At 36.7% G+C, this 26,721-nt stretch overlaps 1 protein-coding gene across 2 annotated transcripts in view; it reads left to right on the top strand.

Annotated features, from left to right (window-relative positions):
- Positions 1-26,721, top strand: part of acss3 (acyl-CoA synthetase short chain family member 3) — a 51,884-nt gene that overhangs the window by 14,008 nt on the left and 11,155 nt on the right. For both annotated transcript variants that reach the window (XR_013816578.1, XM_079817864.1), the window contains exons 8-9: positions 5,871-6,022; positions 14,481-14,584. Coding sequence is in view for 1 of the 2 variants with exons in the window: in XM_079817864.1 (XP_079673990.1) it covers positions 5,871-6,022; positions 14,481-14,584 (256 nt within the window). In the remaining variant the exon portion in view is untranslated. The remainder of the gene's footprint in view (positions 1-5,870; positions 6,023-14,480; positions 14,585-26,721) is intronic.

Below are 26,721 nucleotides of genomic sequence, written 5' to 3' on the forward strand. Positions count from 1 at the left end.
AACGGAGAGCGCAGGAGGCGCGCGCTAGGGTTGTGCCGACATCAAGATGGAGTGCCACCATCGTGATGCCACGCCCCCGTTGCGAGTCTGTTGTGTGCGACACACACTAATCCTCTTCTATAGTATTAGTTAAACTAAAAACTTAGCAGGGATTGCTCTGTAAATTAAATTGAGAATGTAACTAATGCATATATGCTATTTTAAATACTGTAGTCTATGCCAGATATATAGCCAACATTTTGAAATCATTTGAGGCTGAAACATCCATATGCGTGTTTATTTTAGCACTTCCGTCAGTGAAACAACACACTACATCCTATAAAACAAAAACGATTTTTAGTAAATAATGGTAACCTCAAGAATATATGAAAATTAAATATTAGTTAGAAAAATATTTGATTCATACTATTTCCCCGCAAAGATGCGTCATATAGGCCTACCGCTCTGCGCTTTGAGAGGAATGGGACACTGAATAGACACCTTCTTGAATATCTTCGTCTTCATATATTCTACTGATGTTGCAAAGCAACACTTGTTTTAAAAGGTCTGAAGAGCGGATTTTATTTTCCACAGGGTCAAGACATTTAGGCAATCTTTGATTATTCACTGCCAGAGAAAACGAAACTAAAATCACCGGCGCGCGCGTGTGTGTGTGAAATGCGCTATTCAAATAAACCAAACTTGACGCGCCTTACCAAGTTTAATAACAAGAACAAACTGTGTTAAATAAAATTTTAAGTAAAAAGGTATTCGTCTTACAGTGCTTTTTATACTTTCCCACAGTAAAGGATGTGAATAGTTATAATAGACTTAATTATAAGCAAACGAAAGGAAGAAACGTTTATAATCCCCTGCGAACATGGGCGCGACGTGAGTGAAGATTTGGGAAAAGAAACGAGATGTCCATGTCCATTGGGATAAAATGGACTAGGCCTTTCACGGAAAATCGAGTGACCAGATCCAGATCACAAAGCAGAATGAAAAAGAGCTCTCTGACCATTAGGCTATTTCCTTTCTAGGCTAAACAAAGCTTTGTGCTTCACTCCTGTGGTAATATTCACGTGAAACAGCATTCACATACAAAACACTGAGTTAGTAAAATAATGAAGTTATTTTTTTTTAAAGTAGAAAATAGTATTTATGTAAAGAGATATATTAAAATAAAAAGAGCTCAACTCTTAAGTGGAAGGAACCTGCTATTTTTTCCCCCTCACGTGCAACCTAGCGGATGAATCATTATTTGGGTTAGTAAAAATAATGAAATGATGGTTTTAAGAGAATAGTATATGTAAAGATATATAGTAGCCTATATTATCTACCTATTTACCTAATTCCGGTTCTTCAAAGCTTACGGATTCAGTGTATTTTCGTTTTGTCATCTTAATTTGGTAATTATTTAAGTGAAAAATATTTAGTGTAGGCCTATATATTTTATTAATTTTATTTATATTTTATCTGATCTATAGATCTATAGGCTGTTTGCAAGGTAAAATAAAATACATTTTGGCTGCTGTCTGTAGATTCCTTCATGCACAACTCGTAGCCTATTCTCTCGGATGTCTCATATGCAAATGTTATAACAGCGGCTGTTGTTAAGGGTCATCACGAGACAAATCGGCATTGCAAATTGAACGCGTAGCTCAACTTGAATCGCCTTCTTTTGACTTAAAGTATACTGCCACGTTTTCTGTTCATGAGTTCCATTTTCACTTTCAACAGCGGCGTCATTACGTTCGACCAGCGGGGCGCGCATAGTGCAAGCCTAGTGTTCGGGTTCGGTGGAAAAAAAATTCTGAGGTTCGGCAGAAACCGAACCCAGTCAAAAAGCCCAATATTCGGCCGAATCCGAACCCGAACCCTGGATTCGGTGCATCCCTAATTTAAAGTCCATTCCTCTAAAACTTAAAAGATCCAAAAAGGTCATAAAGGTCATCGTAAAAATAACTAATCGAGTGGTCTAATCCAAATCCAAGTCTTCTGAAGAGACACAATAGCTTTATATGATGAACAGATTTACAACGACGTGCACTGTAGTAAACATATCAATGGGTGATAAAATATATATATATATATATATATATATATATGTGTATATATGTGTATATGTATATATATATATATATATATATATATATATATATATATATATATATATATATATATATATATATATATATATATATATATATATATATATATATACATAATAAAAATAATACGATACGATACATATCGTATTGAGTTCAGTATCGCGATTTGTATTGAATCGTGACACAAGTGTATTGTTACACCCCTAGTAATGTAATATTGTGGAGATAACGTCATAAATATTGGCTTTGTACAGGACTAAAGCTGAAAATAAATTATTAAAGTAATATCTGGGAAATGTATATAATTCAGAATAATTAGTTCACCCTCATATCATCCTAAATCTGTTCTTTTTTGTGCAACATAAAAGAAGATATTTTTATTATTATTATGCAAGTGTATTGTTTTTTTTTTCATAAATTCAGTGGGGTCAAATGTAGGGTTGGGTATCGTTTGAATTGTAACGATTCCGATTCTGCTTATCGATTCCGATTCTTATCGATTCCTAATTTAGATACCAATAAGGTTAAAAATAAAATAAAAACAACCTTAGATATCATTCACATTTATTCTAAGTTATTAGAAGACATTTCATAGGAGCTGAATACCTTGAACAAAAATCAACAGGCTAAGGACACTTACAGAAGGAACTTTTGCCTATGGTTTAAAAACACCAGAGGAAAAACTTGCTTAACTAGCATTTCAAGCATTATTAAAGACAATTAAACACTCAGTAATTAAAAAAGAACAAATAAATGATCAATTGCACAAATAAATACAATTAAGCAAAGATATAAATATAGAAAGAAATAAACATTTTCAGGTATTCAGGTACAGAAACTGTATAATCAAATGTAAAATAACACTGCACTTTATTAATAAAATATAGGCTATAAATTACAAGTAGTTCAATTATATTCTGTCTAGAACAGCAAGTGAGTTTTCTCGTTGTCTTTTGTTTGATTAATGTTGTCACAGAGACGGCATCCGGAAAATCTGCCATCATTTTAAGAGCTACACGTATTAAACATACGTTTTCATCTTTTCTTCTCAACTGTCTTAAAGCATAACCAACTGTGTTTACAAGAATATTTTGACATATTTTGTGTGTATTTGTCTGTTCGTGTGCTGTGAAAAAAGACGAGGAAGAGAACTCATTATCGCGAGAAGCATGTTAGGGGTGCACCTATACACTCGTGTCACGATTCGATATGAATTGCAATACTGAACTCACGATATGATATGTATCCCAATATTTTAAGCCAAAATGAAGAGGGTTTTTTTTATGTTTACTTTTTTATTATTATTAAAATTATTATTTTTAGTGTATTATTATCAGGACCATGATTATTAATGTATCATTATACATTATATTCAACATTATATATAGTCATTTAATGTAAAAATGTCACTGAAACTCCGTAAACTTACATTTTTTCCCCTCACGCATTACTCGTGCTTTCAATGCAGGCAGTATTCTCTCCTGGTGCTCGCTATGTCCAGCCTCTCCTGCTATTAATGAACTATACATATAAAGAATGAACCATCTAAAATGCTTTGAATAATCATACTATTAAAACTAAATGTGATCTGATGATTTAAATGATGTTTGCGTTTTCACTAAGGAGTGCCGCTTTTAAATGGTGTTTGCGCTTTGACTTTGGAGAGTGCCGCTTTAAATAATGTTTGCGCTCTCACTTTGGAGAGTGCCGTTCCAGTAGCACGTGCACTTCAGATGATCAATGCAATCAATCACAGTTCTAATCGCAAGAGAGCGTGTCAAAAATGACCACTATCAAACTGTAAATGTTTAGCTCATCCTAGAATTTAAATTCTGCATTTACTCACTCTCATGTTGTTTTCGCACATCAACCAATCATTTGAACGTCCGTGTTTACTACAGTATGCGCGTCGTTGTGAATCTGTTCATCATTAACCATCGTTGGTGTCTCTTCAGAAGACTTGGATTTGGATTAGACCACTCGATTAGTTCTTTTATGATGCCTTTATGACATTTATTGGATCTTTTAAGTTTGAGAGGAATGGGACAGAAATCCCTCCGGTTTCATAAAGTATATCTTCATTTCTGTTTGGAAGTTAAACGAAAAACGACATAATGGGTGAGTACATGATGACAGAGTTTACATTTGTGGTAGCCTACATTTGTAAATTAGTGTTTGGGTGAATTATACCTTATAAATAGGCCTACTACAGCAAGTTGAGCCTTGGATAAAACAACTCTATATCGCGAATCATATCGTTTCCATCAACGATACATATCGTCCCATTTTTATATCGCGATATATCGTTTAACGATTTATCATTACACCCCTAGTGTGTGTGTGTGTGTGTGTCTTCGGAACAGAATGTTTAAAATCACCTTTTCTTTGCGCATGTTTTGGGTGTGTGCAGAGCACAGAAAACAGCATGCGGGTCTTTTGCACACACAAGAACCGATAAGTGGAACCAAAATGTGCATTTCTTATTGAATCACCGGTTCTGGGGAATTTGGAACCGGCTCCAACCCTTATCCCTAGTCAAATGTTGTTTGGACCCCACCGTTCCTAATAATATCTTCTTTTGTGTTGGTTTGGAACGACATAATAGTGAATAAACAATGACAGAATTTTCAAGGTAGGATGACAGCATAGGTGGGATTTTACTTTCTAAGCAACCAGCCATCATTCAGTTTTCCCTTGGTGGACTTTAAAATAGGCAAACAAAAAGCAACAACAGCAGCAGTATTTAGACTATGGGCTGTTTTGCTAGGAAGTAACCATCCAGATCACACTAATAATTACTTATTAGTGCTCTAGCAATAATGAAGAACCCCCTTAAGACCACCTTGCAATGCACTGAAAACCCCTCAGAACAGTTTAGCAACTGAAAAACAACGACCAACACCCGTCTTTGAGCAAACATCCCTCACTTCAAAAATCAGAAATATATTTACAATTGGATCATTTATATTGCATAGCAAGTGATTCAGTTGGTAAACAAAACAAACATTAAATGCCTGCCAATTACTGATTGACGCCGACGTGCGACAGATGCAGATCCTTGTTTTGTACATTGTAAATCAAGAACAAACCTTTTAAATCTTTTTGTTTCTATAACAACACCCAAATGTCACAATAATTATTAGATTTCTATGTTCAAAGCTTGTCTTGGAAAAATCTCATAACTTTGAAATTGATTGGCCTTTTTTCCTCACTAAAATGCACACAAACGCTGTTCTAGAAACAAGAGAGGTTCGTGTGTGAGCGTTTTTGATTGTTCTCACTAATATGAAGTCATCGTTTAGTTCTGAGACTATTCTCTCTGAGCAGCATGGCAGAAACATGAATATTTGAACAGCTCAGCGTTGTGCAGTGCTACTTGTGTGTGCAATCTCTCTGTAACAATGTTATTCTGTTTCTTTGCCATAGGTTTTGGCCATCTGCCACCCAGACACCTTTCCAAGCCACTCTCCATTTCAAACACATCCTTGATTTAATATTCACTCACCAACCGCAGCAAATGCTCGCGCTGATCCAGTCTGACACTGGGAGACTTGTGTACAATTCAACAATATTGGGAAAATTGTTATACTTGCAACAAAGGGCTGCGCAAAATATTAAATCTTAGCAACTTTTGTTTAGAAATAAAGTTCAACTTTTCTTCAAAAGACTCTATTGGGAAATCTTTAGTAATTTTGTTGGCTTTTTTAAACATATTTAACAATTTTCCATGGTTTCTTCATTTATGCAGTCTGATGCTTTAAGCAGTTGGTGTTTCCGCAGGGTAAACCTGTGGGGACTCCGGACCCCGGGGCCTTTTTCCGTGTGATGTCTGAGCACGGCACGGCCTCCATGTTTACTGCTCCCACTGCTATCAGAGCCATTCGCCAACAAGACCCTCAGGCAGACCATGGGAAACAGTACCCTCTCAGCAGGTAATTCAACCTCAAATGTATCTGTGCTTGTTCACATAATGGCCGACGACATGTAACATGTGCAGTGAGGCATCTGCACACAAGTTTGTTTTATTTTTTTATCAGTGGCAACTACACAGGAAACATGGCTTCCCCAAAAATGTACTGACATGTTTACTTACAATATATCCAAATAATCTCTCTCTCTATGTATTTACAGTGATTCCCAAAATTTTTTTGGACACTCACTTATGTTACACTTAAAAATATCTGACTGTCATTTCATTAGATACAAAGCATCAAACCATTTGGCTTTCCACAGAAGCAAATACCTGTCTGAGATACTTTTTCAATTAAATCATCACTGAAACAAGTATTACGTTTTTCATAGATGCAAGTTTTTCCCTCATAGTGGGCCTTGTTTATCAATCTAACATAGAAACGAGCACAGAAATCATATTACGATGGGGTTTACGTATGATGAAACATTCATATGCCGCCAATTCCATTGTACGAATGATGTCGAAACAATAGTCATTTAAATATCACGCCCATATAAATTCACGCTTTAGAAGCCTGCCAGTAGAGTGTCACGTGAGAGGGTGAGGGTATGAGACGAGGACTCAAGTGCAGGAGAATATGGGTTTATTAGTAATAAAAATATAAACAAAAACAACCCACGAGGGGGGAACTTAGAACATACCAAACACAAGGAGCCAGGAAACATGAAACAGGAATGGGAAATAATGACAACGAACCAACACTCGAATGCAAACACAAGGAGACTAAATAAGTAGCAAACAAGGCAATAAATGAGCGAAGACAGGTGGGGCAAATAAACCAATAATGAGATAACAAGAGGGGTGGGGTCAAGACAGAAGACAGGAACGCACGTGACCCATAATTTAACCAAAACACCACATGTGCTAAACAAGACAAGACAGACATGTGACATTACCCCCTCCTTAAGGAGCGGCTTCCAGACGCTCCACCAGGGACCAGGGAGGGACGGGAGGGACAGACCGGGGGGGACAGAAAGCTCAGGAAATCTGGACGACGCACACCGTTCAGGGGGCCAGAGGCCTGGAGGGCTCCTGTCGCTCACCCAAGTCCGGTGGTCCCAAGTCCGGTGGTCCCAAGTCCGGCGATCCCGAGTCCGGTGGTCCCAGAATTCAACCAAAACACCACATGTGCTGAACAAAACAAGACAGACATGTGACATAGAGTTTACGACATGAGGAAATGTAACCCGGCCAAGAAGAGGAAGTAATCTCATGAAAGAGAAATTCATCTTACATTAAAACACCTGTTAACCTTTTAAAAACTATTATAATTGGAATTAAATATTTTTTTAATATAAGAAAATACTTTATTAATGTTATGGATAGACTAAATGACACGCTGTCAATAGAATATTTTACCATTGGCAACACATTTTTAAATAATGAATGTGTGGCTTGGCTTCATATCTTTTCATTTCAGTCATCAATTCTCCTCCAGATTTACTATACTGCATGCAAAAACATGTGTACAGGAGTTGAAACTTGACAGGAGATTTGATCGTAGCCACCACTCACGTCCATATTGATAAATGCCAAGTTTTGTGTGGAAACAACCATGCACCCAGTTTTCGTCGATACTGATAAATGCCAAGTTTTGTGTGGAAACGACCATACGCCTAGTTTTCTGTCATTTGTTAATTTTGTAAATGAAGGCAAGTGACTTTTAAAGTGTTTGACCAGATAGACTTTTTGTCAATATATTGAAAGCATAATTTTGTGTAATGTTTTGTTTGAAAAGTTTTTTTGCAAATACAGTAATTAGATGACGCAATATTGATGTGCGCATGCCCAGTACCCGTATTTTTATCCCTTTTAGTCTTTACCGTGCGGGACGTGGTGTGATGACTTCACTGTTTCACAAAATTTAGGGATTGGCTGTACACATGAAAAACGCAAGGGTGTCTGTTTCAGATTTATCCACTCTGGGACCCGGATATCGGTTTCATGCTCCCAAAATGCCGGATCCGTGTGGACAAAACGCTCATACAATACAACATTTTTACGAATACAGCTAAACGTGTCTCCGTGTGGACGGGGCCTAACTAGGAACAAACAGGAACTGAGCAAACAGAGTGAAAACAACACCAAAACAGAGCATAACATAACAGGATATCCATGTTATATGCAGTCATTACACTCTCTTTCCTACACAAAAGCAAGGCTTCTATATTATCTGATTAAATGAGATCTCAAATGGATGGGACTTAGCAACGAACGGCCAGTAATGTTATTGGTGATGTCAGTTAGTAACGGTGTTTGATATGGAAAGCGGAGTGCACAGCATCAGAAGTACAGTTGCAGTTATTCATAACACGTTTATTTTAGCTTTCATAATCTTGTCTTTTGCCTTTTGGAATTTTTAAATCATGCAAAAGCAGTTCAGTGCTTGGTCAAGGTCTTTTACGTCAAGTAATTTCCCTGCTTTAATTAAAAAATGAGCTCTAAAACCACCTTTTTCTATTTGATCTAATGTCTGTTGCCACTGTTCTGTTTTGTCCCCAAATCATTACTTTCTCAAGTAAAATATAGCATAGGCACTCTATAGATCTTATTGTGAATTTAATTATAATCATATTTTAATGCTTTCAAAATCTTTAAATGTATTCAAGCATAGGCACTAAACAGCATTAGGGTGTTGATACTAGTGTGGATGTTCTGTCTACAAACACTATGTTGCTGTTTGCTGTGACAGTGCATTTGGAGGGGGGGAAAAGTGCAGTTACCATGGTGATATTAATGGATGTGTTTCAATAAAGCATTATAGAGCTGCAATACAATGGTGATGGCTTTGATTTAAACTAAAGCATCGTTGCATTACGGAGCAGCAATTCCTTTTCTTCCTTGCACTCAAATGATATTCTGCCTGTAATAACTATTCAGTGCCTGTTTAAAGGCTCAGTCACATGGCCATTAATCATTTACATAAACGTCCAGTTAATAGATGGTTATGAAAGCTTGCACCCCGGAGAAAAAAGAACCAGAAAATGAATCGAATTGATGTGCGGTGATGGAGGTATACTGTAGTTTTATCCTTTATCTGCAATGTAAATTCAATTTTATTGCACAAAAAAGTGAATTTAGCTTTACTGTACGTGACCATTTTCATCTATCTTTATTACAGACTCAAGGTCCAAATTAAAAACAGAAGATACATAAAATAAACAAAATACATCAGTGAAAAGTAATAAAAAACACTTTTACTTATGACCAAAATCAAATATTTTTTAACTGCCCCGTCCGGCAGTACTCTTTTACCGCCTCTTTGCAAAGCCTGCATTAAATTGTGGCAGGTTCACAACATAATTTGTGTTGAAATGTGCCCTACAAATATTTAAGATCATAGTAAAAGTTCTTCTAGAATCTAGGATTAATAGTATCCATCCAGTTTTTTCATTATTTATCACAGAGTTTCTGATTTTTATCATGCATATGTGGGTGGTCATGTGCCATCCATCCATCAATCCATCCAGAGAAAAATTAATCGTGATTGATCACATCCAAAATAAAAGTTTGTGTTTACATAATACACACACACATACACACACACACAAAAGTTTGGATTTCAATAGGCAAATGTCTATGATTGGATCATTATTGCAGCGATTATTATGTTTCTGGCATGTTAACCAAAAATGTATGCACCTCTTGATGGAAATAAATGTTGTGATGTTATTTCCATTAACATGGTGCACCAATTTTTGGTCAAGATCTTGTATTGACAATATAAGAGGCAAGCACTAAAAGTAAATGTAAAGTCTCCTCCAGCACATCACAAATACTTTCAATGAAATTTTGGACTCAGAGGTGCCAATTTGAGGCGGATGAATCTTTACATTGTAATCCTGGAATATGGCCATGATGTGTCTTCCTACATGTTTTTTTTAAGAAATGAAAAGCTACACACTCCATCAAATAGGGATAGAAGAACTGTTTCCAAACATATAACATGCTAGAAACGCAATAATCACTGCAATAATGATCCAATCATAGACTATTAAGCATTTGCTTATTTAAATCCAAACAGCGATTTGTTTTGTTTGGCTGGGCACTGTCAATTATCCGGCTTTGAAAATATAATGCATTACAATTTTACCAGCATAGCGGACCCAGCTAGATCAAAAAATGCTATAACCTCAATAATGTCCAATAATACCATAATAGGGATTGTCATTTATTAGATGGTGCTCGTTTGCATTTTTTGACGCCTCATGAATATTTATTCTGCATAAAAATCAGTTGTGGATCTCCCCCCCCCCCCCCCCCCCCCACACACACACACACTTTGCTTATTCAAATCATAGTAGCAATAATGAAGTTATATTTTGTCACTAGAACCATTATTTCCTTTTAAACTGGCTTTATATTTCTTCTCTGGCAGCTATCATTATGCTATGCGTCTTTAAAATGACCCTTAACGAATATATAAGCAGCTTACTTTTGCACTTAAATGACACAAGCAAAGATAAAATGGAAGGAAAGCAATTCAGCTCGACCAAAAGGAGCCGCGTAATGCGTGACTTTCACACAAAAGCACAGGCTCTCAGTCCAGTAGTGTGTCTCTCGTGTCGGCGCTGTAACCTGCGGCTCTCAGCGTGGGTTTAAATGCATGCCAGAGGGCACGACTCAACTCAATAGAATTTTCCAGCTCAGAGAATCTACAGCTACGCTGTAAGATCAGGATCTGCTCTTTTGACAAGATCATAAGAACGATGTTAACCCACACCTGCAGGTCACTGCGATAGATATACGCACCTGGATTCCTAAATCTAATACATCAGTGGATTTGTAAACGAATACTGGTGCAAACAGATACCTTTTATTGCACAAGTTTGTTGTACAATCTTTTCACCTACTTGCACACTTTTACACAATATAGTGAATGCTCCTGTCTTGATATACATCAGTGCATCATTTTCATCATTTTCCCCTTACAGTAAACGACAATGTCACCCATTTATAACTCATTTTTGTTTAATTAAAGGTCCCATGGCATGACATTTTCATTTTATGAGGTTTTTCAACATTAATATGAGTTCCCCTAGCCTGAATATTGTCCCCAAGTGGATAGAAATGTTGATCGGTGTAAACCCGAGTTCTGGCTGTCTTTCTCTGCCTTTGAGAAAATGACAGGCCAGACGAGCCAATCCTGAAGTCTCCTGGTTTGACGTCCAAGCAGGAACGGTTACCTCCCTTTCCTCCACCCAGAGAATCTGGCACGCCCATGCAAGCGCTCGAGAGATCATTGCGTGTGAACGAGTGAAGGCTGGCAGTTTCTCAGTGTTTGGATGTACAAATGAAAACAGAAGTCTTTTTTCAGTTCCTTCTGATCTGTGATCAGTGATTTCTGATGTGTAGCTAATTATTTATTATTCGTGCACACAATGCGGCTTCTCTCTCTCACGACAGAACGGTGTTTTCGTGTTTTCTATCTTGTCAGTGTTTTTGTACGTCCTTGTCGCGTCTATCGGTTCTAAAATGTGCATACAGTCATGAGTTTCTGCTCAACATCTTTAGAGATAAACCTCACACACGCCGAAGCTCGGGCTGCACTGGCCGGTGGCCTTCAACATCCCCGACCCCCAGTACTGCATCTGGCCCACAGCGGAGGCACCAAACGCGGCTTTAAGCAGACGGGGGGGTAAGCGTGAGCATATCCGGGCTAGCCAGCCTAGCCCCACAATAAACTGGATTACATTCGATTACTGCTGTTGTGTCTTTGTTTGCGCTGTGTACTCAACGCGCGTCACTGACGCTTTTATTTTATTTTAAAAATAATGCTATTATCAACACTTACTCGTAACTCGTTCATCTCGACAGCTGTAATGGTACTTTGCATGTGTTACAAAGTTGGTAATAATGATGAAGACGGACTCGGTGTGACTGGGACTCGTGTTTATTCAGAACTCTCAGATACAAACACAATAAACTCGCGCTGACTGACAGCGCTCTCACAACTCAGTAGTAACTATAAATAACTTTGTTAGCAATCGCTGAGCTCCGTCTCTGGTACATTAGTGATGTCCGGTTCGCGAACGATCTTTCTTTTGAACCAGTTCTTTTTAGTGAACCGAATCAGTTCACCAAATCGGACTGAATTGTTCTAAACGGTTCGCGTCTCCAGTCAGCGCTGATCCATAATTTACTAAAGTTACTAACTTTCTGACATGAGTGACAGCCCCTCCGACTAGAAATAGACTAATAACCTGAAGTATATGCTGTAACTAAAACAGTTCAGACATGCTGAGAACTGATGTGAAGTGAACTCAGGTCCATCCGTCTCTCTGGCAGCAGCTCGTGCCTGCTCCTGCCTCGTAGACCTCGTTAAACCACGCCCCCTCCGCTCATTTAAAATGCAAAGATGTCAGCCAATCACAACAGTGGGCGTTTTTACTGAAGTCTCACAGCAGACACGCCTCTTGAAGCAGGGCATTCAGCCACAGGGCAAACAGCAGTATAGAAAAAATGCCTTTTATTTCTAAATTATGACATTTTATGATGTAAAAGTCATACTAACAATATAAGTACACCTCAGGAAACATTATAAAATAATAGAAAAATGCCATGCCATGGGACCTTTAAAATGTGTTTTCACACTGAGAGTTGTGTCTTTTCAAAAATGACACACACACACGCACCTAAATGATTGCTGGCAGATGTGTTGGGCACATGAAGATGTGAGGAATTCTGCATACAGCTTGCAAGAATGCCAATATTTAATGAAATTACACTTTTTGAGTCAAGTGCCTTTGTCAGGCATTTAAAAGCGGAGAGGTGGGCACTGATTTTGCCTCTGACGTGGGAGGAGAAAAGGTGTTTGTTACTGTATGGTGTTTTGGCTTCAACAGACTCCAGCTTGTTGTTATGCAGATCACACATATGTGACCTTGACTCTAGGTAATTGAATAGTTTTTGCATTGTTAGACCCTGGAGTGAAACAGAGAAAGGAACTCGGCTTTATTATGGTTACTTGATCATAAACACTGACACTGACATAAACAGGTGAAATGAATTTTGTGGCAAAGCCAATTTATTCAGGTCTTAAATTTATATAAATATAATATATATATATATATATATATATATATATATATATATATATATATATATATATATATATATATATATATATATATATATATATATATATATATATATATATATATATATATATATATATATATATATATATAATATATATATATATATATATATATAATATATATATATATATATATATATATATATATATATATATATATATATATCTATCTCTTTAAGTCTTGGAAGTTACTTAAACTGATATTCATTGACTGGCCGCTAAAGACAGGCTCCAAAAGGGAGTCAATCCCATAGACCCACCTACCCATCCCCATTTGTTAAAATGCCCACCTTTACAGCAGAAAAATATATATTTACAGCCTGGTACAAAAAGTGGTTTTGGTCTGTACAGCTAATTTTGCCCTTCATGACAACTGTGATGATACTCATCCGTTTAAATTATATTAAGCCTTAAAGTTCTGCATAAATAAGGGTGTAGCCACTTGACTGACAGCTGGATTGCCACTATGGTCAAGGTTTCAGTAACCAGGCACCTCAGCTCCACCCACATCCCATCTCTTTTCCCATTTTCTGTTATCCGGGAGTGACGCGCTGCCAAGACGGCAATGGCTGGCTCCGCCCACTTTGAGCTTTAAAACATTTCTTCATCCATATTTTTTTACAGTCTATGGCTGTTATCCATCTGTAATATTATCTAGTCCGCAATTAACTTTTTATTTTATTAAAGGTCAATATTTGCCTTCAGAAATGTTTTTTCAAACGCATTATTATATAGAGATCATAACGAGGCTTTTTTTCAATTATTTTATTTGTATTTGAAACATTTTTAATTGCATTAGTAGTAACATTTGTAGTAACATTTTGAATTAAATATAAAATGCAAAGAGTCTGAAAATAAACCTACTTTCCGTCTTAGTTTAGCTTGTGTTTGTCAAGCTACCAAATCAATCGAATTCACTTACTGTCCCTAGTATTAGCATTTCAAACATGCCTCAATGATGAAAAGATGTTTTGACTGTCCTTTGCTCCTAAGCGAGCGTCCCTTCGGTATTACAGGTGTAGTTTACTGTAGACTTGAGCAGATGAAAGGATTGTGTGATGTGCCCACCCGCAGCACGGTTTAATCCATTCCTTGTTTGAGGATTGATGACAGGAACAGCGAGTCCTCACCTTTACACCAGCTGTGCTTCATGCAATCACCGCTTGTCAGTTCTTCTTGTTTCTTTACAACAATACATTTTTAATGCACACCTGCATTCTCGCTCTTCACACATTTGTTTTCTGCAGAATCTTTGGGGACACATGAGGCTGCTCTGTACAGACTTTCTAAGAGCCGTTTCTTTTTTTTCTTTCTGTAGGCTGAGGTCCTTGTTTGTAGCCGGAGAGCGCTGTGATGTAGAGACCCTCGAATGGGCCAAGAGAAGTTTTGGAGTCCCAGTGCTGGATCACTGGTGGCAAACTGGTGAGTCACTGCCACGCTCAGGTTCATTACTGCTGTAATTTCCTATTACCTGTTTTATAATGCTGTCTTGTCTTTTATGTCATTGTTCACAGTCATTCAGATCCATTTTTGCTGATTCAATACATCAGTATTACACATATTAATGACTTAAGCATCAGCACGACACTAAGAAACGTTCTTCTACAACCACTCTAAGCTGTCATTGTGGAGAGAGAGAGGACTGTACATTATCCAAATTTAATTTACTACGCTAACTCACTGCTGTGCAAATTGATCTGAACATTTATACTTACAATAAATCATCCAATTTGAATTGGTTTTCAAACCATGAATGGATGTGGTTTGGATCAGGTTCGTAAAATGGATTTCATAGTGTTTTGTTTTTGCTGTTCATAGTACAAACGAATAGATTTTTTTTAAGTATGCCAAAAAATGTCAGAACAAAGTCAAAGATGAAGGGTGATCGTCAGCTGTTGACATCAGCTGGCATTGATATCAGTGGTTGGCACAATGTGATTCCTCTCAGCAGACGATGAGTCAAGTAATGTCTGATTTAAGCAGATCAAATACTTGTTTGATTGAAGTTTGAGTGGCACATTATTCAATTGATGGGATTATGGGTGGGCGGTATGACATCCAGATACACTGCCATTCAAAAGTTTGACATTGCTTTATTTTTACCCAGAAGGGGTCGATTTGTTTAAAAAATGACAGTAAGGACATTTATAATGTTTTAAAATTTCAAATAAATTCTGTTGCCTTGAACTTACTTTCAAAAACATTGATATTAAGAATCCTGGAAAAAAATGCATCACAGTTTCCACAAAAATATTAAGCAGCACAACAGTTTTCAAAATTGATAATAATCACAAATGTTTGTTGAGCAGCAAATCAGCATATTAGAATGATTTTTAAGGATCACGTGGCACTGAAGACTGGAGTAATGATGCTGAAAATACAGCTTTGCCATCACAAAAAATAAATTACATTGAAAAAATATATTCATATATTTCCCCACCATTGACGGAATTTTCCGGCTTTCTGTGTTTTCACTGTTATATGGTAGGGGCCGCTATGACGCGTGTTTTGATCAGGAGATTCAGTACTCTTTCAGAACATATGCGAAGAAGATGTAGAAACAAGCAATATAATATGTAATCATATGCATATGTAAAATAACGGGACCATCATCATTAAACGGCATATAAATCAAAACTGCCTAATGTTACCAAGTGAAATGTTCTCCCAGGACGAGGTATAGGACTGGGCAAGCATTAGGGGTGGTGATGGATTCGATCTACTCCATCTATTTTTTTATAATCTTTCTGAATCTGATCCAGATGTAGTCTTTGACAAAAAAAACCTTTTTGCTCATTATGTTACCTTTTTATGAAACTTACCCACATTCAAGGGTTGATAAAAAAAAGAACAAAGCTAGAATAAAACTTTTTTTTTTGTCTAAAAGCAGACGCTACATTCATTCTTTTGATATATTGTATGTTCAGATATTCATACAACAAAATATTCTGGGGGCCATGAAAATGTGTGGCTGGCAACTTTAAAAAAAATGCTGGTAGGAAATAGTTAACATAGAAAACAGTTATTTTGAATTGCAATATTATTTCACAATATTTAATACAGGGAGTGCAGAATTATTAGGCACGTTGATTTTCTGATCATATTTTTTTTTCCAGGCACATTTGACCAATTCCAAACCACAGTAATCCTAATAACTACTATTGATTTAGTATTTAATAATGTATAAGTGATATATAATTGTTCATGAAGGCTGGAAATGAAAATCACCTTATATTCAGGTGTGCAGAATTATTAGGCATGTTTTCTTTTACAGATAAATTGAGCCAAAAAAGAGATTTAACTCAGACTGAAAAGTGAAAAAGTATTAAATGCCCATGAGAAGGATGCAATACTAATGCAATACTAGACATTGCAGTTAAGGCATGACCATTGGACAGTGAAATGCTCGCTGGGTCAGCAGGATCTGACAAAAACAGGTGGTGAAGAAAAGACACCTGTTAACTGCAAAAGAATTAAGAATTAAGGTGAAGAATTAAGGGTGAAGCCATCAGGAACCCTTTAGTCTCCAGCGCCACCATTTTCCAAAGCTGCAACCTACCTGGAGTCTCCAGAAGTGCAAGGTGTCAGGATCTCAGAGACTTCAGTTTGGTAAAGAATCCTAAAAAATGACCCCCACTAAATAAGAATCACAAGCTGAAGTGTTGTAAAATACATGAAGAAGGTTTTTTTATAGGCTTTATGGACAGATAGGTTGAGAATGACTCTTGAAGGACCAGCACCACATCCTCTAGTACCACTGTTTGAAGAATTCATCTTCCAGAATCTGGCAGTACGTTTTGGGAGTTCATTTTTAGTCCATCTCTGCAAAACGGACTTCAGGATGGACTAAAATGAACTCCCAAAACGTACTGCCAGATTCTGGAAGATGAATTCTTCCAACAGCTTGTGATTCTTATCTAGTGGGGGTCATTTTTTAGGATTCTTTACCTAACTGAAGTCTCTGAGATCCTGACACCTGCACTTCTGGAGACTCCAGGTAGGTTGCAGCTTTGGAAAATGGTGGCGCTGGAGACTAAAGGGTTCCTGATGGTTTCACCCTTAATTCTTCACCTTAATTCTTAATTCTTTTGCAGTTAACAGGTGTCTTTTCTTCACCACCTGTTTTTGTCAGATCCTGCTGACCCAACGAGCATTTCACTGTCCAATGGTCATGCCTTAACTGCAATGTCTAGTATTGCATTAGTATTGCATCCTTCTCATGGGCATTTAATACTTTTTGACTTTTCAGTCTGAGTTAAATCTCTTTTTTGGCACAATTTATCTGTAAAAGAAAACATGCCTAATAATTCTGCACACCTGAATATAAGGTGTTTTTCATTTCCAGCCTTCATGAACAATTATATATCACTTATACATTATTAAATACTAAATCAATAGTAGTTATTAGGATTACTGTGGTTTGGAATTGGTCAAATGTGCCTGGAAAAAAAAATATGATCAGAAAATCAACGTGCCTAATAATTCTGCACTCCCTGTATTTAAAAAAATCTTACTGATCCCAGACTTTGGAAAGTTGTGGATGTAATTTTTTTACTGTGTACATTACAAAATGATAATGCTGGGGAAAAATTATGTGTATATATAAATACACACATGCATGTGTATTTAAGAAAAAAAAATATTTTCATAAAAAGATCAACAAAAAAAGATAAATTATATATACAGTGTGTATATATATATATATATATACATATATATATGCAAATATTTCTTAAATATATACATGCAAGTGTGTGTATTTATATTCACATAATTATACACAGTACTATACACACACATATGTAAAAACAAACTTTTATTTTGGATGCGATTGATCACGATTCATTTTTCCTCAGCACTACAAAATTATAATTTTAATTGGAATTTTGTTTTTTCTTTTAATTTTCAGCAAAAATTACTAGATTGTAATTTACAAAAATAAGCATGTTTTGTACATTTGTTGAAATAACTACCTAAATGAAAAATACTTTACTCTTATTTGATTATAATCTTACAAAGACAATATGATGAAAAATGAACTAGTCTGGCATAAGTTAAAAAAAAAACATCATAATGGCACCTTGTAACACCTTAGTTCAGGGGTGTCAAACTCGATCCTGGAGGGTCACTGTCCTGCAGAGTTCAGCTCCAACTTGCCTCAACACTCCTGCCTGGAAGTTTCTAGCATGCCTAGTAAGACATTGATAAGCTGCTTCAGGTGGGTTTCATTGTGGTTGGATCCAAACTCTGCAGGACAGTGGCCCTCCAGGAGCAAGATTGGACACCCCTGCCTTAGTTGAAAGGAAACTGAAAACAGTACAAAAACCAATTGATACAAATCTAAATTTCAGTACACTTCACAAAAATTTGTGGCAGGTGGCAAAAAGTGCACACTTCTGTTACGTATGTTTATGTTGTTTATGTTCCTGACCTTAAAGTCACCCTTATTTCTCTGGTGAGCCTGAAATGGATTGTCTGAAAAACATTGCACTTATTTTGATATTCATAACCCCCATTGCCAGCATGATGCATAAACCATCACCATGTATAATTGTGATTGGGTTACCCCCTCGTTCTATACTGGCCGCAAAACATATTCAGCTCATAAATATCTCTGAGAGATAAACAGGTGTCGAGCTTGACCAGAGAATATGTGTACAATATGAATCAAATCACCTCTCACCTCCATATATCTAGTCCGTACTTGTACTCGTTCGACAGCACAAATTAAAAAGCAGTGTCAGATCTGTCTTGATGCGTGAACAAAGATTAATCCGTTTGGTGTTTGTGTGTGAGCGCAGAGAGGCTATAGTACTTAATGTGATGAATGATTCTGTCTTCACAGTTTGTGTTGGTCCTGTCCTCCATTTATAATTTCACCCTCTTTCCATCCAATTAATGATTAAAAGCACATTTATGCACCGCCACCAAGACGAGTCGTATTATTACACATCTTCAAATAACATCACCACCGCGTGCAAACACACAAACGCCACAGCGTGTTTGAATTGTTCAGCGGCACAGAGCGAGATTTGATTAGAAGAGCTGATGAGGTGTGGTGTAACAGCAGTTTGGTTGCGCTGGTGCGATAGCTTTTCTAAAATAAAGTGGAAGTGATTTGAACCATCATTATCTATGTCATTACCAGCTCAAAGTTCCCCAGGCTCATGCGTGCATCGCAATATCAAAGTCAAGCTGCTGTGACAGTCTCTCTCTCTCTCTCTCTCTCTCTCTCTCTCTCTCTCTCTCTCTCTCTCTCTCTCTCTCTCTCTCTCTCTCTCTCTCTCTCTCTCTCTCTCTCTCTCTCTCTCTCTCTCTCTCTCTCTCTCTCTCTCTCTCTCTCGCTCACTCTCACTCTCACTCACTCACTCACTCACTCACTCACTCACTCACTCACTCACTCACTCACTCACTCACTCACTCACTCACTCACACACACACACACACACACACACACACACACACACACACGTTTGCATTCTACATCTTGGGGATGAATAGAGCAGTTATTATAAAATGTATTCTGAATGCTGCTGTTATCTATTTTGATAATTGTGCACCCATAAATGCCAATTACTATTCTGTACAATACGATAAGCTGATAATTATTATATTTCATATGGACATTATTAAAATAGTTTACTGTTTTATCTTAATATTAAAAATTAAACACTAAAAAAATCTATAATTTTATATGCTACAAGTGAATTTAGGGATCACAGCATTATTGTGTATAGTATGAACAATTTATATTTGTTTTGAAATTGGGTAAATATTTAATTTAATATTTATTAAGTGTTTTTAATAATTAATGATGGCAGAGGTAATCAAAATGTGAAAATTAGAGAAATTACCATGAATGATGAAATATCCAATGTCGACCGATACTGGTAAATAAAAAAAACTCAAATATTAACGGTAATTACTATGGTACCGATATATCGTGCAATCATGATGACATTTATTTGCTTAATAAAATATATTGAAATTAAATTTTGATGAAATATCCAATGTCGACCGATACTGGTAAATAAAAAAAACTCAAATATTAACGGTAATTACTATGGTACCAATATATCGTGCAATCATGATGACATTTATTTGCTTAATAAAATATATTGAAATTTAATTTTATATCCTTAATTTTATGTGGTAATTAGGAATGTACAATCAGTGTTGTTATCGTTAATTAAAACTTAATGGAACACTCTGATGCACCCACCGCTAGCCTAGCTTAGCACAAAGACTGGAGGTAAATGGCTTAGCTAGCCTACTGCTCAATAAGTGACAAAATAACGCTAACATTTTCCTTACACATCACAACATGTAAATAGGACAATTTTGGAGATGAGTGGTATGTATGGACTTCTCTAACTCTCTAAATAAAGCTGAAATAAAATGTAAATATTAATAACAAATCTGCATAACAAAATTACTTTAACTTAAATTAAAATGAATAAAAAATGAAAATACAGAAATAACAGCTAATTAATCCAAAATATTAAAGGAACACTCCACTTTTTTTGAAAATAGGCTCCTTTTACAAGTCCCCTAGAGTTAAATAGTTGAGTTTTACCGTTTTTGAATCCATTCAGCCGATCTTTGTATCTGGCGGTAGCACTTTTAGCATAGCTTAGCATACATCATTGATTCTGATCAGTCCATTAGCATCTCATTCAAAAAATGACCAAATACACTTTCAATATTTTTCCTATTTAATATTCGATTCTTCTACAGTTACATCGTGTGCTAAGCCCAACTGAAAATGAAAAGTTGCGATTTTCTACACCTATATGGCTAGGAACTACTTTCTCATTCCTGCGTAATAGTCGCGGATCTTCGTGGCAGTACCATGGCTGCAGCAGCGCAATGATGGAACGCAGCGCCTGAAAGAAGCCCCCAGCTAGGTAACTTTCAATGTGACCGGCACTGAGTTTGTGTAGTTGCAGAGAAAGTTTCAGGCTTGCAGCTGACAAATTGTGTTGTGGATTTACCTGTGTGATTAGCCATGGTTCTGTGTGTTGTAAAGGGCTGTGATAGTAAGTCGAAGGTGTATACTACCACCATGTTTCACAGAATACCAACGAATCATTGCGCCGCTGCAGCCATGGTACTGCCGCGAAGATCCGCGACTATTACGCAGGAATGATAAAGTAGTTCCTAGCCATATAGGTGAAGAAAATCGCAACTTTTCATTTTCAGTTGGTCTTAGCACATGATGTAACTGTAGAAGAGTCGAGTTTTAAATAGGAACAATATTGAAAGTGTCTTTGGTCATTTTTTGAATGAGATGCTAATGGAATGATCAGAATCAATGATGTATGCTAAGCTATGCTAAAAGTGCCACCGCCAGATACAAAGATCGGCTGAATGGATTCAAAAACGGTAAAACTCAACTATTTAACTCTAGGGGACTTGTAAAAGGAGCCTATTTTCAAAAAAAGTGGAGTGTTCCTTTAATAGGCTACATACTATAATGGTACATAAGTAATACTAAAATAACACTGTTAATGTGCTTTTTATTGGCTATATTTATCTCTTGGAGTGTGTTGCTTAAATCAAACAGTGTGTTTGCAATCTCAAACAGACTAACACACACATGTAAATGTGTCGCTTAATTATTATTCTCAGCGGCAACGCTCATCCAGCACACGCAGAAATTGAAAGAAAGGCTGCCGCTTTTGAGACCTGATAATAATCTGTGTGCTATTTTAAGACGCAACTCCTGCTGTGAAGAGGTGGGGGGCTGTGGTGATGAGGGCTGCTGATGTCACCGCTGTTGCTGGGCAACTGGTATGTTTCCAGTTGGGAGTGTGTGGCAATGACTGCTGGCTGTACAAACGACCTTAACGTGGCCGTGAGCGCTGGCGCCTGTCTTTTGAGCTGGATGTCGTGCGTGCGACCCTGGCACTGTCTGTAGGTTTTTGACTCTGGTGAAGTTTATTAGTTCACTAAATCGACTTTGTGAGGTGGCAGGTGGCTGGCAATAACTGGTGATGGCAGGACATGAACTTCAGAATGAAAAAATGAGCCTTTTTTTGTGTCAAAAACCTCATGTTATATTATTGGTTCCGACTCGACCACAAACTCGGTTAAGCCCACCTTCTCATTCCAGTTCATTGATTTAATGTTAAAAAGTTTTTGCTCCCAAAACATATTAGTTGTAGTGTTCCATCCTATTTCTGACCCTTGGAATTAAACATGCTGTATTTTATTGGGTGCCTGTAAAAGAAACGGGACTTGACTAACAATGGAGAAAACGTGTAATAAGAAATGTATGTTGGTTACATAAAGCTATGGAATGCCTTCAGAAGATTTGGGGTGTAGTGCACAGGTCTTATGGACCACATTTATGATTGTTTTATTGGGATGTACCAATATGGGCTGTCTGAAATGGCCCCCTAAAATTCATTAGTCCACTAATATAGTCCACTTGAAATTGGGACGCTTAGTGCACCAGAGGGGCAGCCGCTTTTGCATAGTTTGTGCGTCATAATAATGTATAAAAGTGCGGTTTCATGATAATGTAAAAACTAAATAAAACAAATGATAATACTCAAATATCTACAATAACCAAGATGGTACCAATATATTATGTAATTATGATGACATAAGAATCAGTGTTTTTATTGTTAACGAAGCTCTTAAAAAGTCATTTTTGTTCAATGAAATCAAGGTAAAATATAAATATTAGAATGAAAAATAACTAATATGAAATAACTAACGAGTGCGCCAGAATGGCTGCCGCTTTTGCATAGTCCACACTTCCTGTTTCATAATAAATTAAAAAAAAACAAGCTGACAGCGTGGTTATGATTGTTTTGTCACACACAGTGTTTGCCTGAACGAGTAATTACCACCACATTTGTTTTCACCTCTTCAGCTGAGGCTCGAGAAATCATTCAGAATGAACCTCATAGTGCATTATTGGATTACATGTGATAATGTGTATGGTTTCGGAAGCCACCACTTTCAGATATTCTTACAGATACAGATAATTGATAATTAATCATATTCATATTTTGAAGATAGAGGTGTGCAAGGATGACGTCTAAACCCCGGAAGACTAATTCACCAGTGGTTCGAGATTTTCGTATGGGGTTTTTCAATTCATGAGTAAAATAAGGCTTGCTGTAAACTAGTGCTGTCAAACGATTAATCATGATTAATCGCATCCAAAATAAAAGTTTGTTTAAATAATATATGTGTGTGTACTTTGTAAAATTATAATGTGTGTATATATATATATACACACACATGCATGTAAATATTTATATATTCTTAAATATATACATGTGAGCGTTTAGAGAGTTTTTGCATATTACTGTGGGTGTGGCTTCGGACAAATGGCCCACCTCTTAGAGTCAATACAGGTCATATGGGATAGTGATTAAATGTAAATTCCCATTGTTAACACAGGGTTCCATTTGAAAGAGATTCCTGTCTGGTCTGAGATGTGGCAGAATGGTCAGGGCGCGAACTTTACATCGTTCCACCCATAACGCTGGGTGTCTCCTACAGATGCTCAGCATTATGTAATTTTCAGAAAGTCAGGTATCCATATTTTATTCTTTACTTCAGAGTATTTGATGTTATGTATTGATTATCTTTGAATTGATTATGTAAGTGGCATTATACATTTACCTGACTGTTAATAAATTGTTACATTTTGATCTATTCTGACTTACTCTGGAATTATTATGAACGGTAACAAAGGGTTAAACAGAATAATTAAATGTGTGATTAACTATTAAATATAAATGAACAAACAACAATTGCCATTCTAACCTAAATTCGAGATTTTGATCAAATGGAGTCAGATTAAAGATGAATTGGAATGAAATCCTTTTGTCAGCTGAAAGGACCGATTGCGCAGCGACCTTCTTCTCCCACGGATTGTTAGCCTTACAAAATAGACACACACACATATGTTATGTAAACACAAATTTTGATTTTGGGTGCGATTAATCACGATTAATCGGTTGACAGCCTTACTGTAAACATAACAATACTTTGACGTTTTGTTCTACAACGTGAACTGCGCACACACACACACACACACACACACACCAAACTGTCTTATCTAGTTACTTACGAGAAACATACGTTGCTTCAAACAAACTGCTTCAAAATATGCGTTTTCATTATGGGTGTGTGTGTAATTTACATTGTAGAACAAATCTTCAAAGTATCGTCAAGTTACGTTTACCTCAGGCTCTACATTGAAAAACCCCATTATAAAACCCCATAGGAAAATGTTGAGAGAACCAGGAGCGAATTATTCTTCCGGGTTTTTTTCGTCATCCCTGCACCACTCATCTATTATTTGTCTTTCTTTACAAGACGGACGTGTTTGACTCTTGCACTTGCATCTCACGTCTTTTGTCACAGCAATCTAAAAGCATGACGCACAAGTTAAAATAAATAGTATGAATGTAATCTGGACATATCACATTAGTCACGTCCTGAACTACCAGCATCAGTTGCGTCGCTTCACTGCCATTCATAACTCTTCTCCCGTGGCCTGATGGGATAGTAAATTGTCCATCTGTTGTGCACTTCAGGATCTCGCCGAAAGTAGCACTGTAGGTCATCATGGTAAATTTCTCCTACTGCTTAATCATTAAATGTAATGAATTACTATTCATTTGGACATTACTACTCATTTTTCACCTGCTTTTTGTTTAAAAAGTAGGGAAGTAGACATATTTGATGCAGCCTAATTTTTAAGGTGATTTTGCATCTGGTTTGACACTTATAAGCTCCCATGCATAATAATCGCATGAAAAAAGAGGAATGTTACATTCTTCAAAATTACTTAAATTGTACTAGTTTGTAACGACATTGTATGAGTAAATGACCTACATACTTTATGTTGACATAGAAATAGCAGACTTTCCTGCTCTGTGTGCGTTTCTACACACTGTGCGTCACCTGTGAAAAGTGTTTGAGCTTTCTGCATTACTCACATATGTCAGCGGTGCCAGACAGACTTGTGGTGTCACGCTGCGATGCCAACAGTTTCTGCCTCATTCTCTACCTCCCTCTTTTTACCATTTACACTCTCTCACTCTTCATCACACTCTCTCTCTCTCTCTCTCTCTCTCTCTCTCTCTCTCTCTCTCTCTCTCTCTCTCTCTCTCTCTCTCTCTCTCTCTCTCTCTCTCTCTCTCTCTCTCTCCTGCTGTTCACAGCTCTCCTGTAGCATCTGGCTCCGAGACAGATGACGAACAAGTCTGTGTTCTATTTGTGAACGCTTTGCTCTGTCGTCTACTGATTGTGAAATATTTTTAACTTTTGTGATGATGTTTATTTATAAGCCAGACTTCATGTAATTTATGCAGGTACACAAATGCAGTTGGGTCAATGCAATGCGAGCGTGCGGGTCCTGTTTTAAAGTGCATACTTAATATGCGCTCTTGCATTACCGTGGCAGTAACAAACCTCAGTACTCAAGGGGGGTTATGGAGTTTCCTTGAAACGTCTGTGCCATTAAACTGAACGTGTTATTTGAGGGAACTAACTTTCTATAAATGCTGAAATAAGTACATTTAAAGTTGCGATGTAACAGCAGTAGTGACAGTGACAGATTCTGTATTTTGACGTACAGTACATCTGAGGAAACTAATTATGAAAAAAAAGTAGGGTGTGGACTTGTTTTAACCTCATGGTTGTTGATTGGATGGAGGCGGATCTGAAAGTGTGGAGCAAAAGGCAATACAGAAATTCTATTTGCTGTCGTCTCCCGTTCACCATTATAGAATTTTACTGTGATTTCAGAACCCTGGAAATGTGGAAAGGGTCCATTGTAAGATGGGGGTGGAGTTTAAAAGGATAGAATGTTTAGAGAAATCTGCCATGTCACCAGAGACAAGTCTGTCGTTTCACTGGAAGATCAAGTTGACATTTTGATCATTTCCACAAAAAAAAGTGAAGTTTTATGAATATTTTGAATTAGTTTTATGTAGTATTTAAATTTAGCTTTATTTTTTTTATATCATTTTTAGTCATTTTAGTACTTAAACTTGAAATAACATAATTTCTTAATGTAATTAAAAAAAAAAATATATATATATATATATATATATTTCAGCTTATTTCAATTACCGAAAACTATTTGTAATAGTTGTAGTTATAGTTATAGTTTAACTATAACTCCACAGAATTGTTCACAATAAAATCATTTAAGATGCATGTATAAATGTTATTTATTATTATTAAGATTATGAAATAGAATTTCCATTTCATGCCGGCTTTAATGGCAGCTAGCTCAGCAAGTGTCTTTACAAACTGTTGGTCCACTTCTCAGACATTCTAAGACCAGACAAACGCAGATTAAACATGTTATAAGGGCTGGCCAATACAGGGCACTAATTTTTTCATGAAATAGTCAAGGTTTCATGCGCAACAAACAGTCTGAATGTAGTTTTGCATCACCATCGGCTACCCTCTCTCTGACCTTTACAATTAAACATGTCACTGTTCCTTTAAGATTTTCTATAGATAGGTTAATGACCTATCTTTCGTTCTGATTGGTTAACCTCTTTGCATGGGAAGTG

This window comes from Gobio gobio (genome assembly GCF_949357685.1).
Source record: "Gobio gobio genome assembly, chromosome: 5".
Lineage (NCBI taxonomy): Eukaryota > Metazoa > Chordata > Actinopteri > Cypriniformes > Gobionidae > Gobio > Gobio gobio.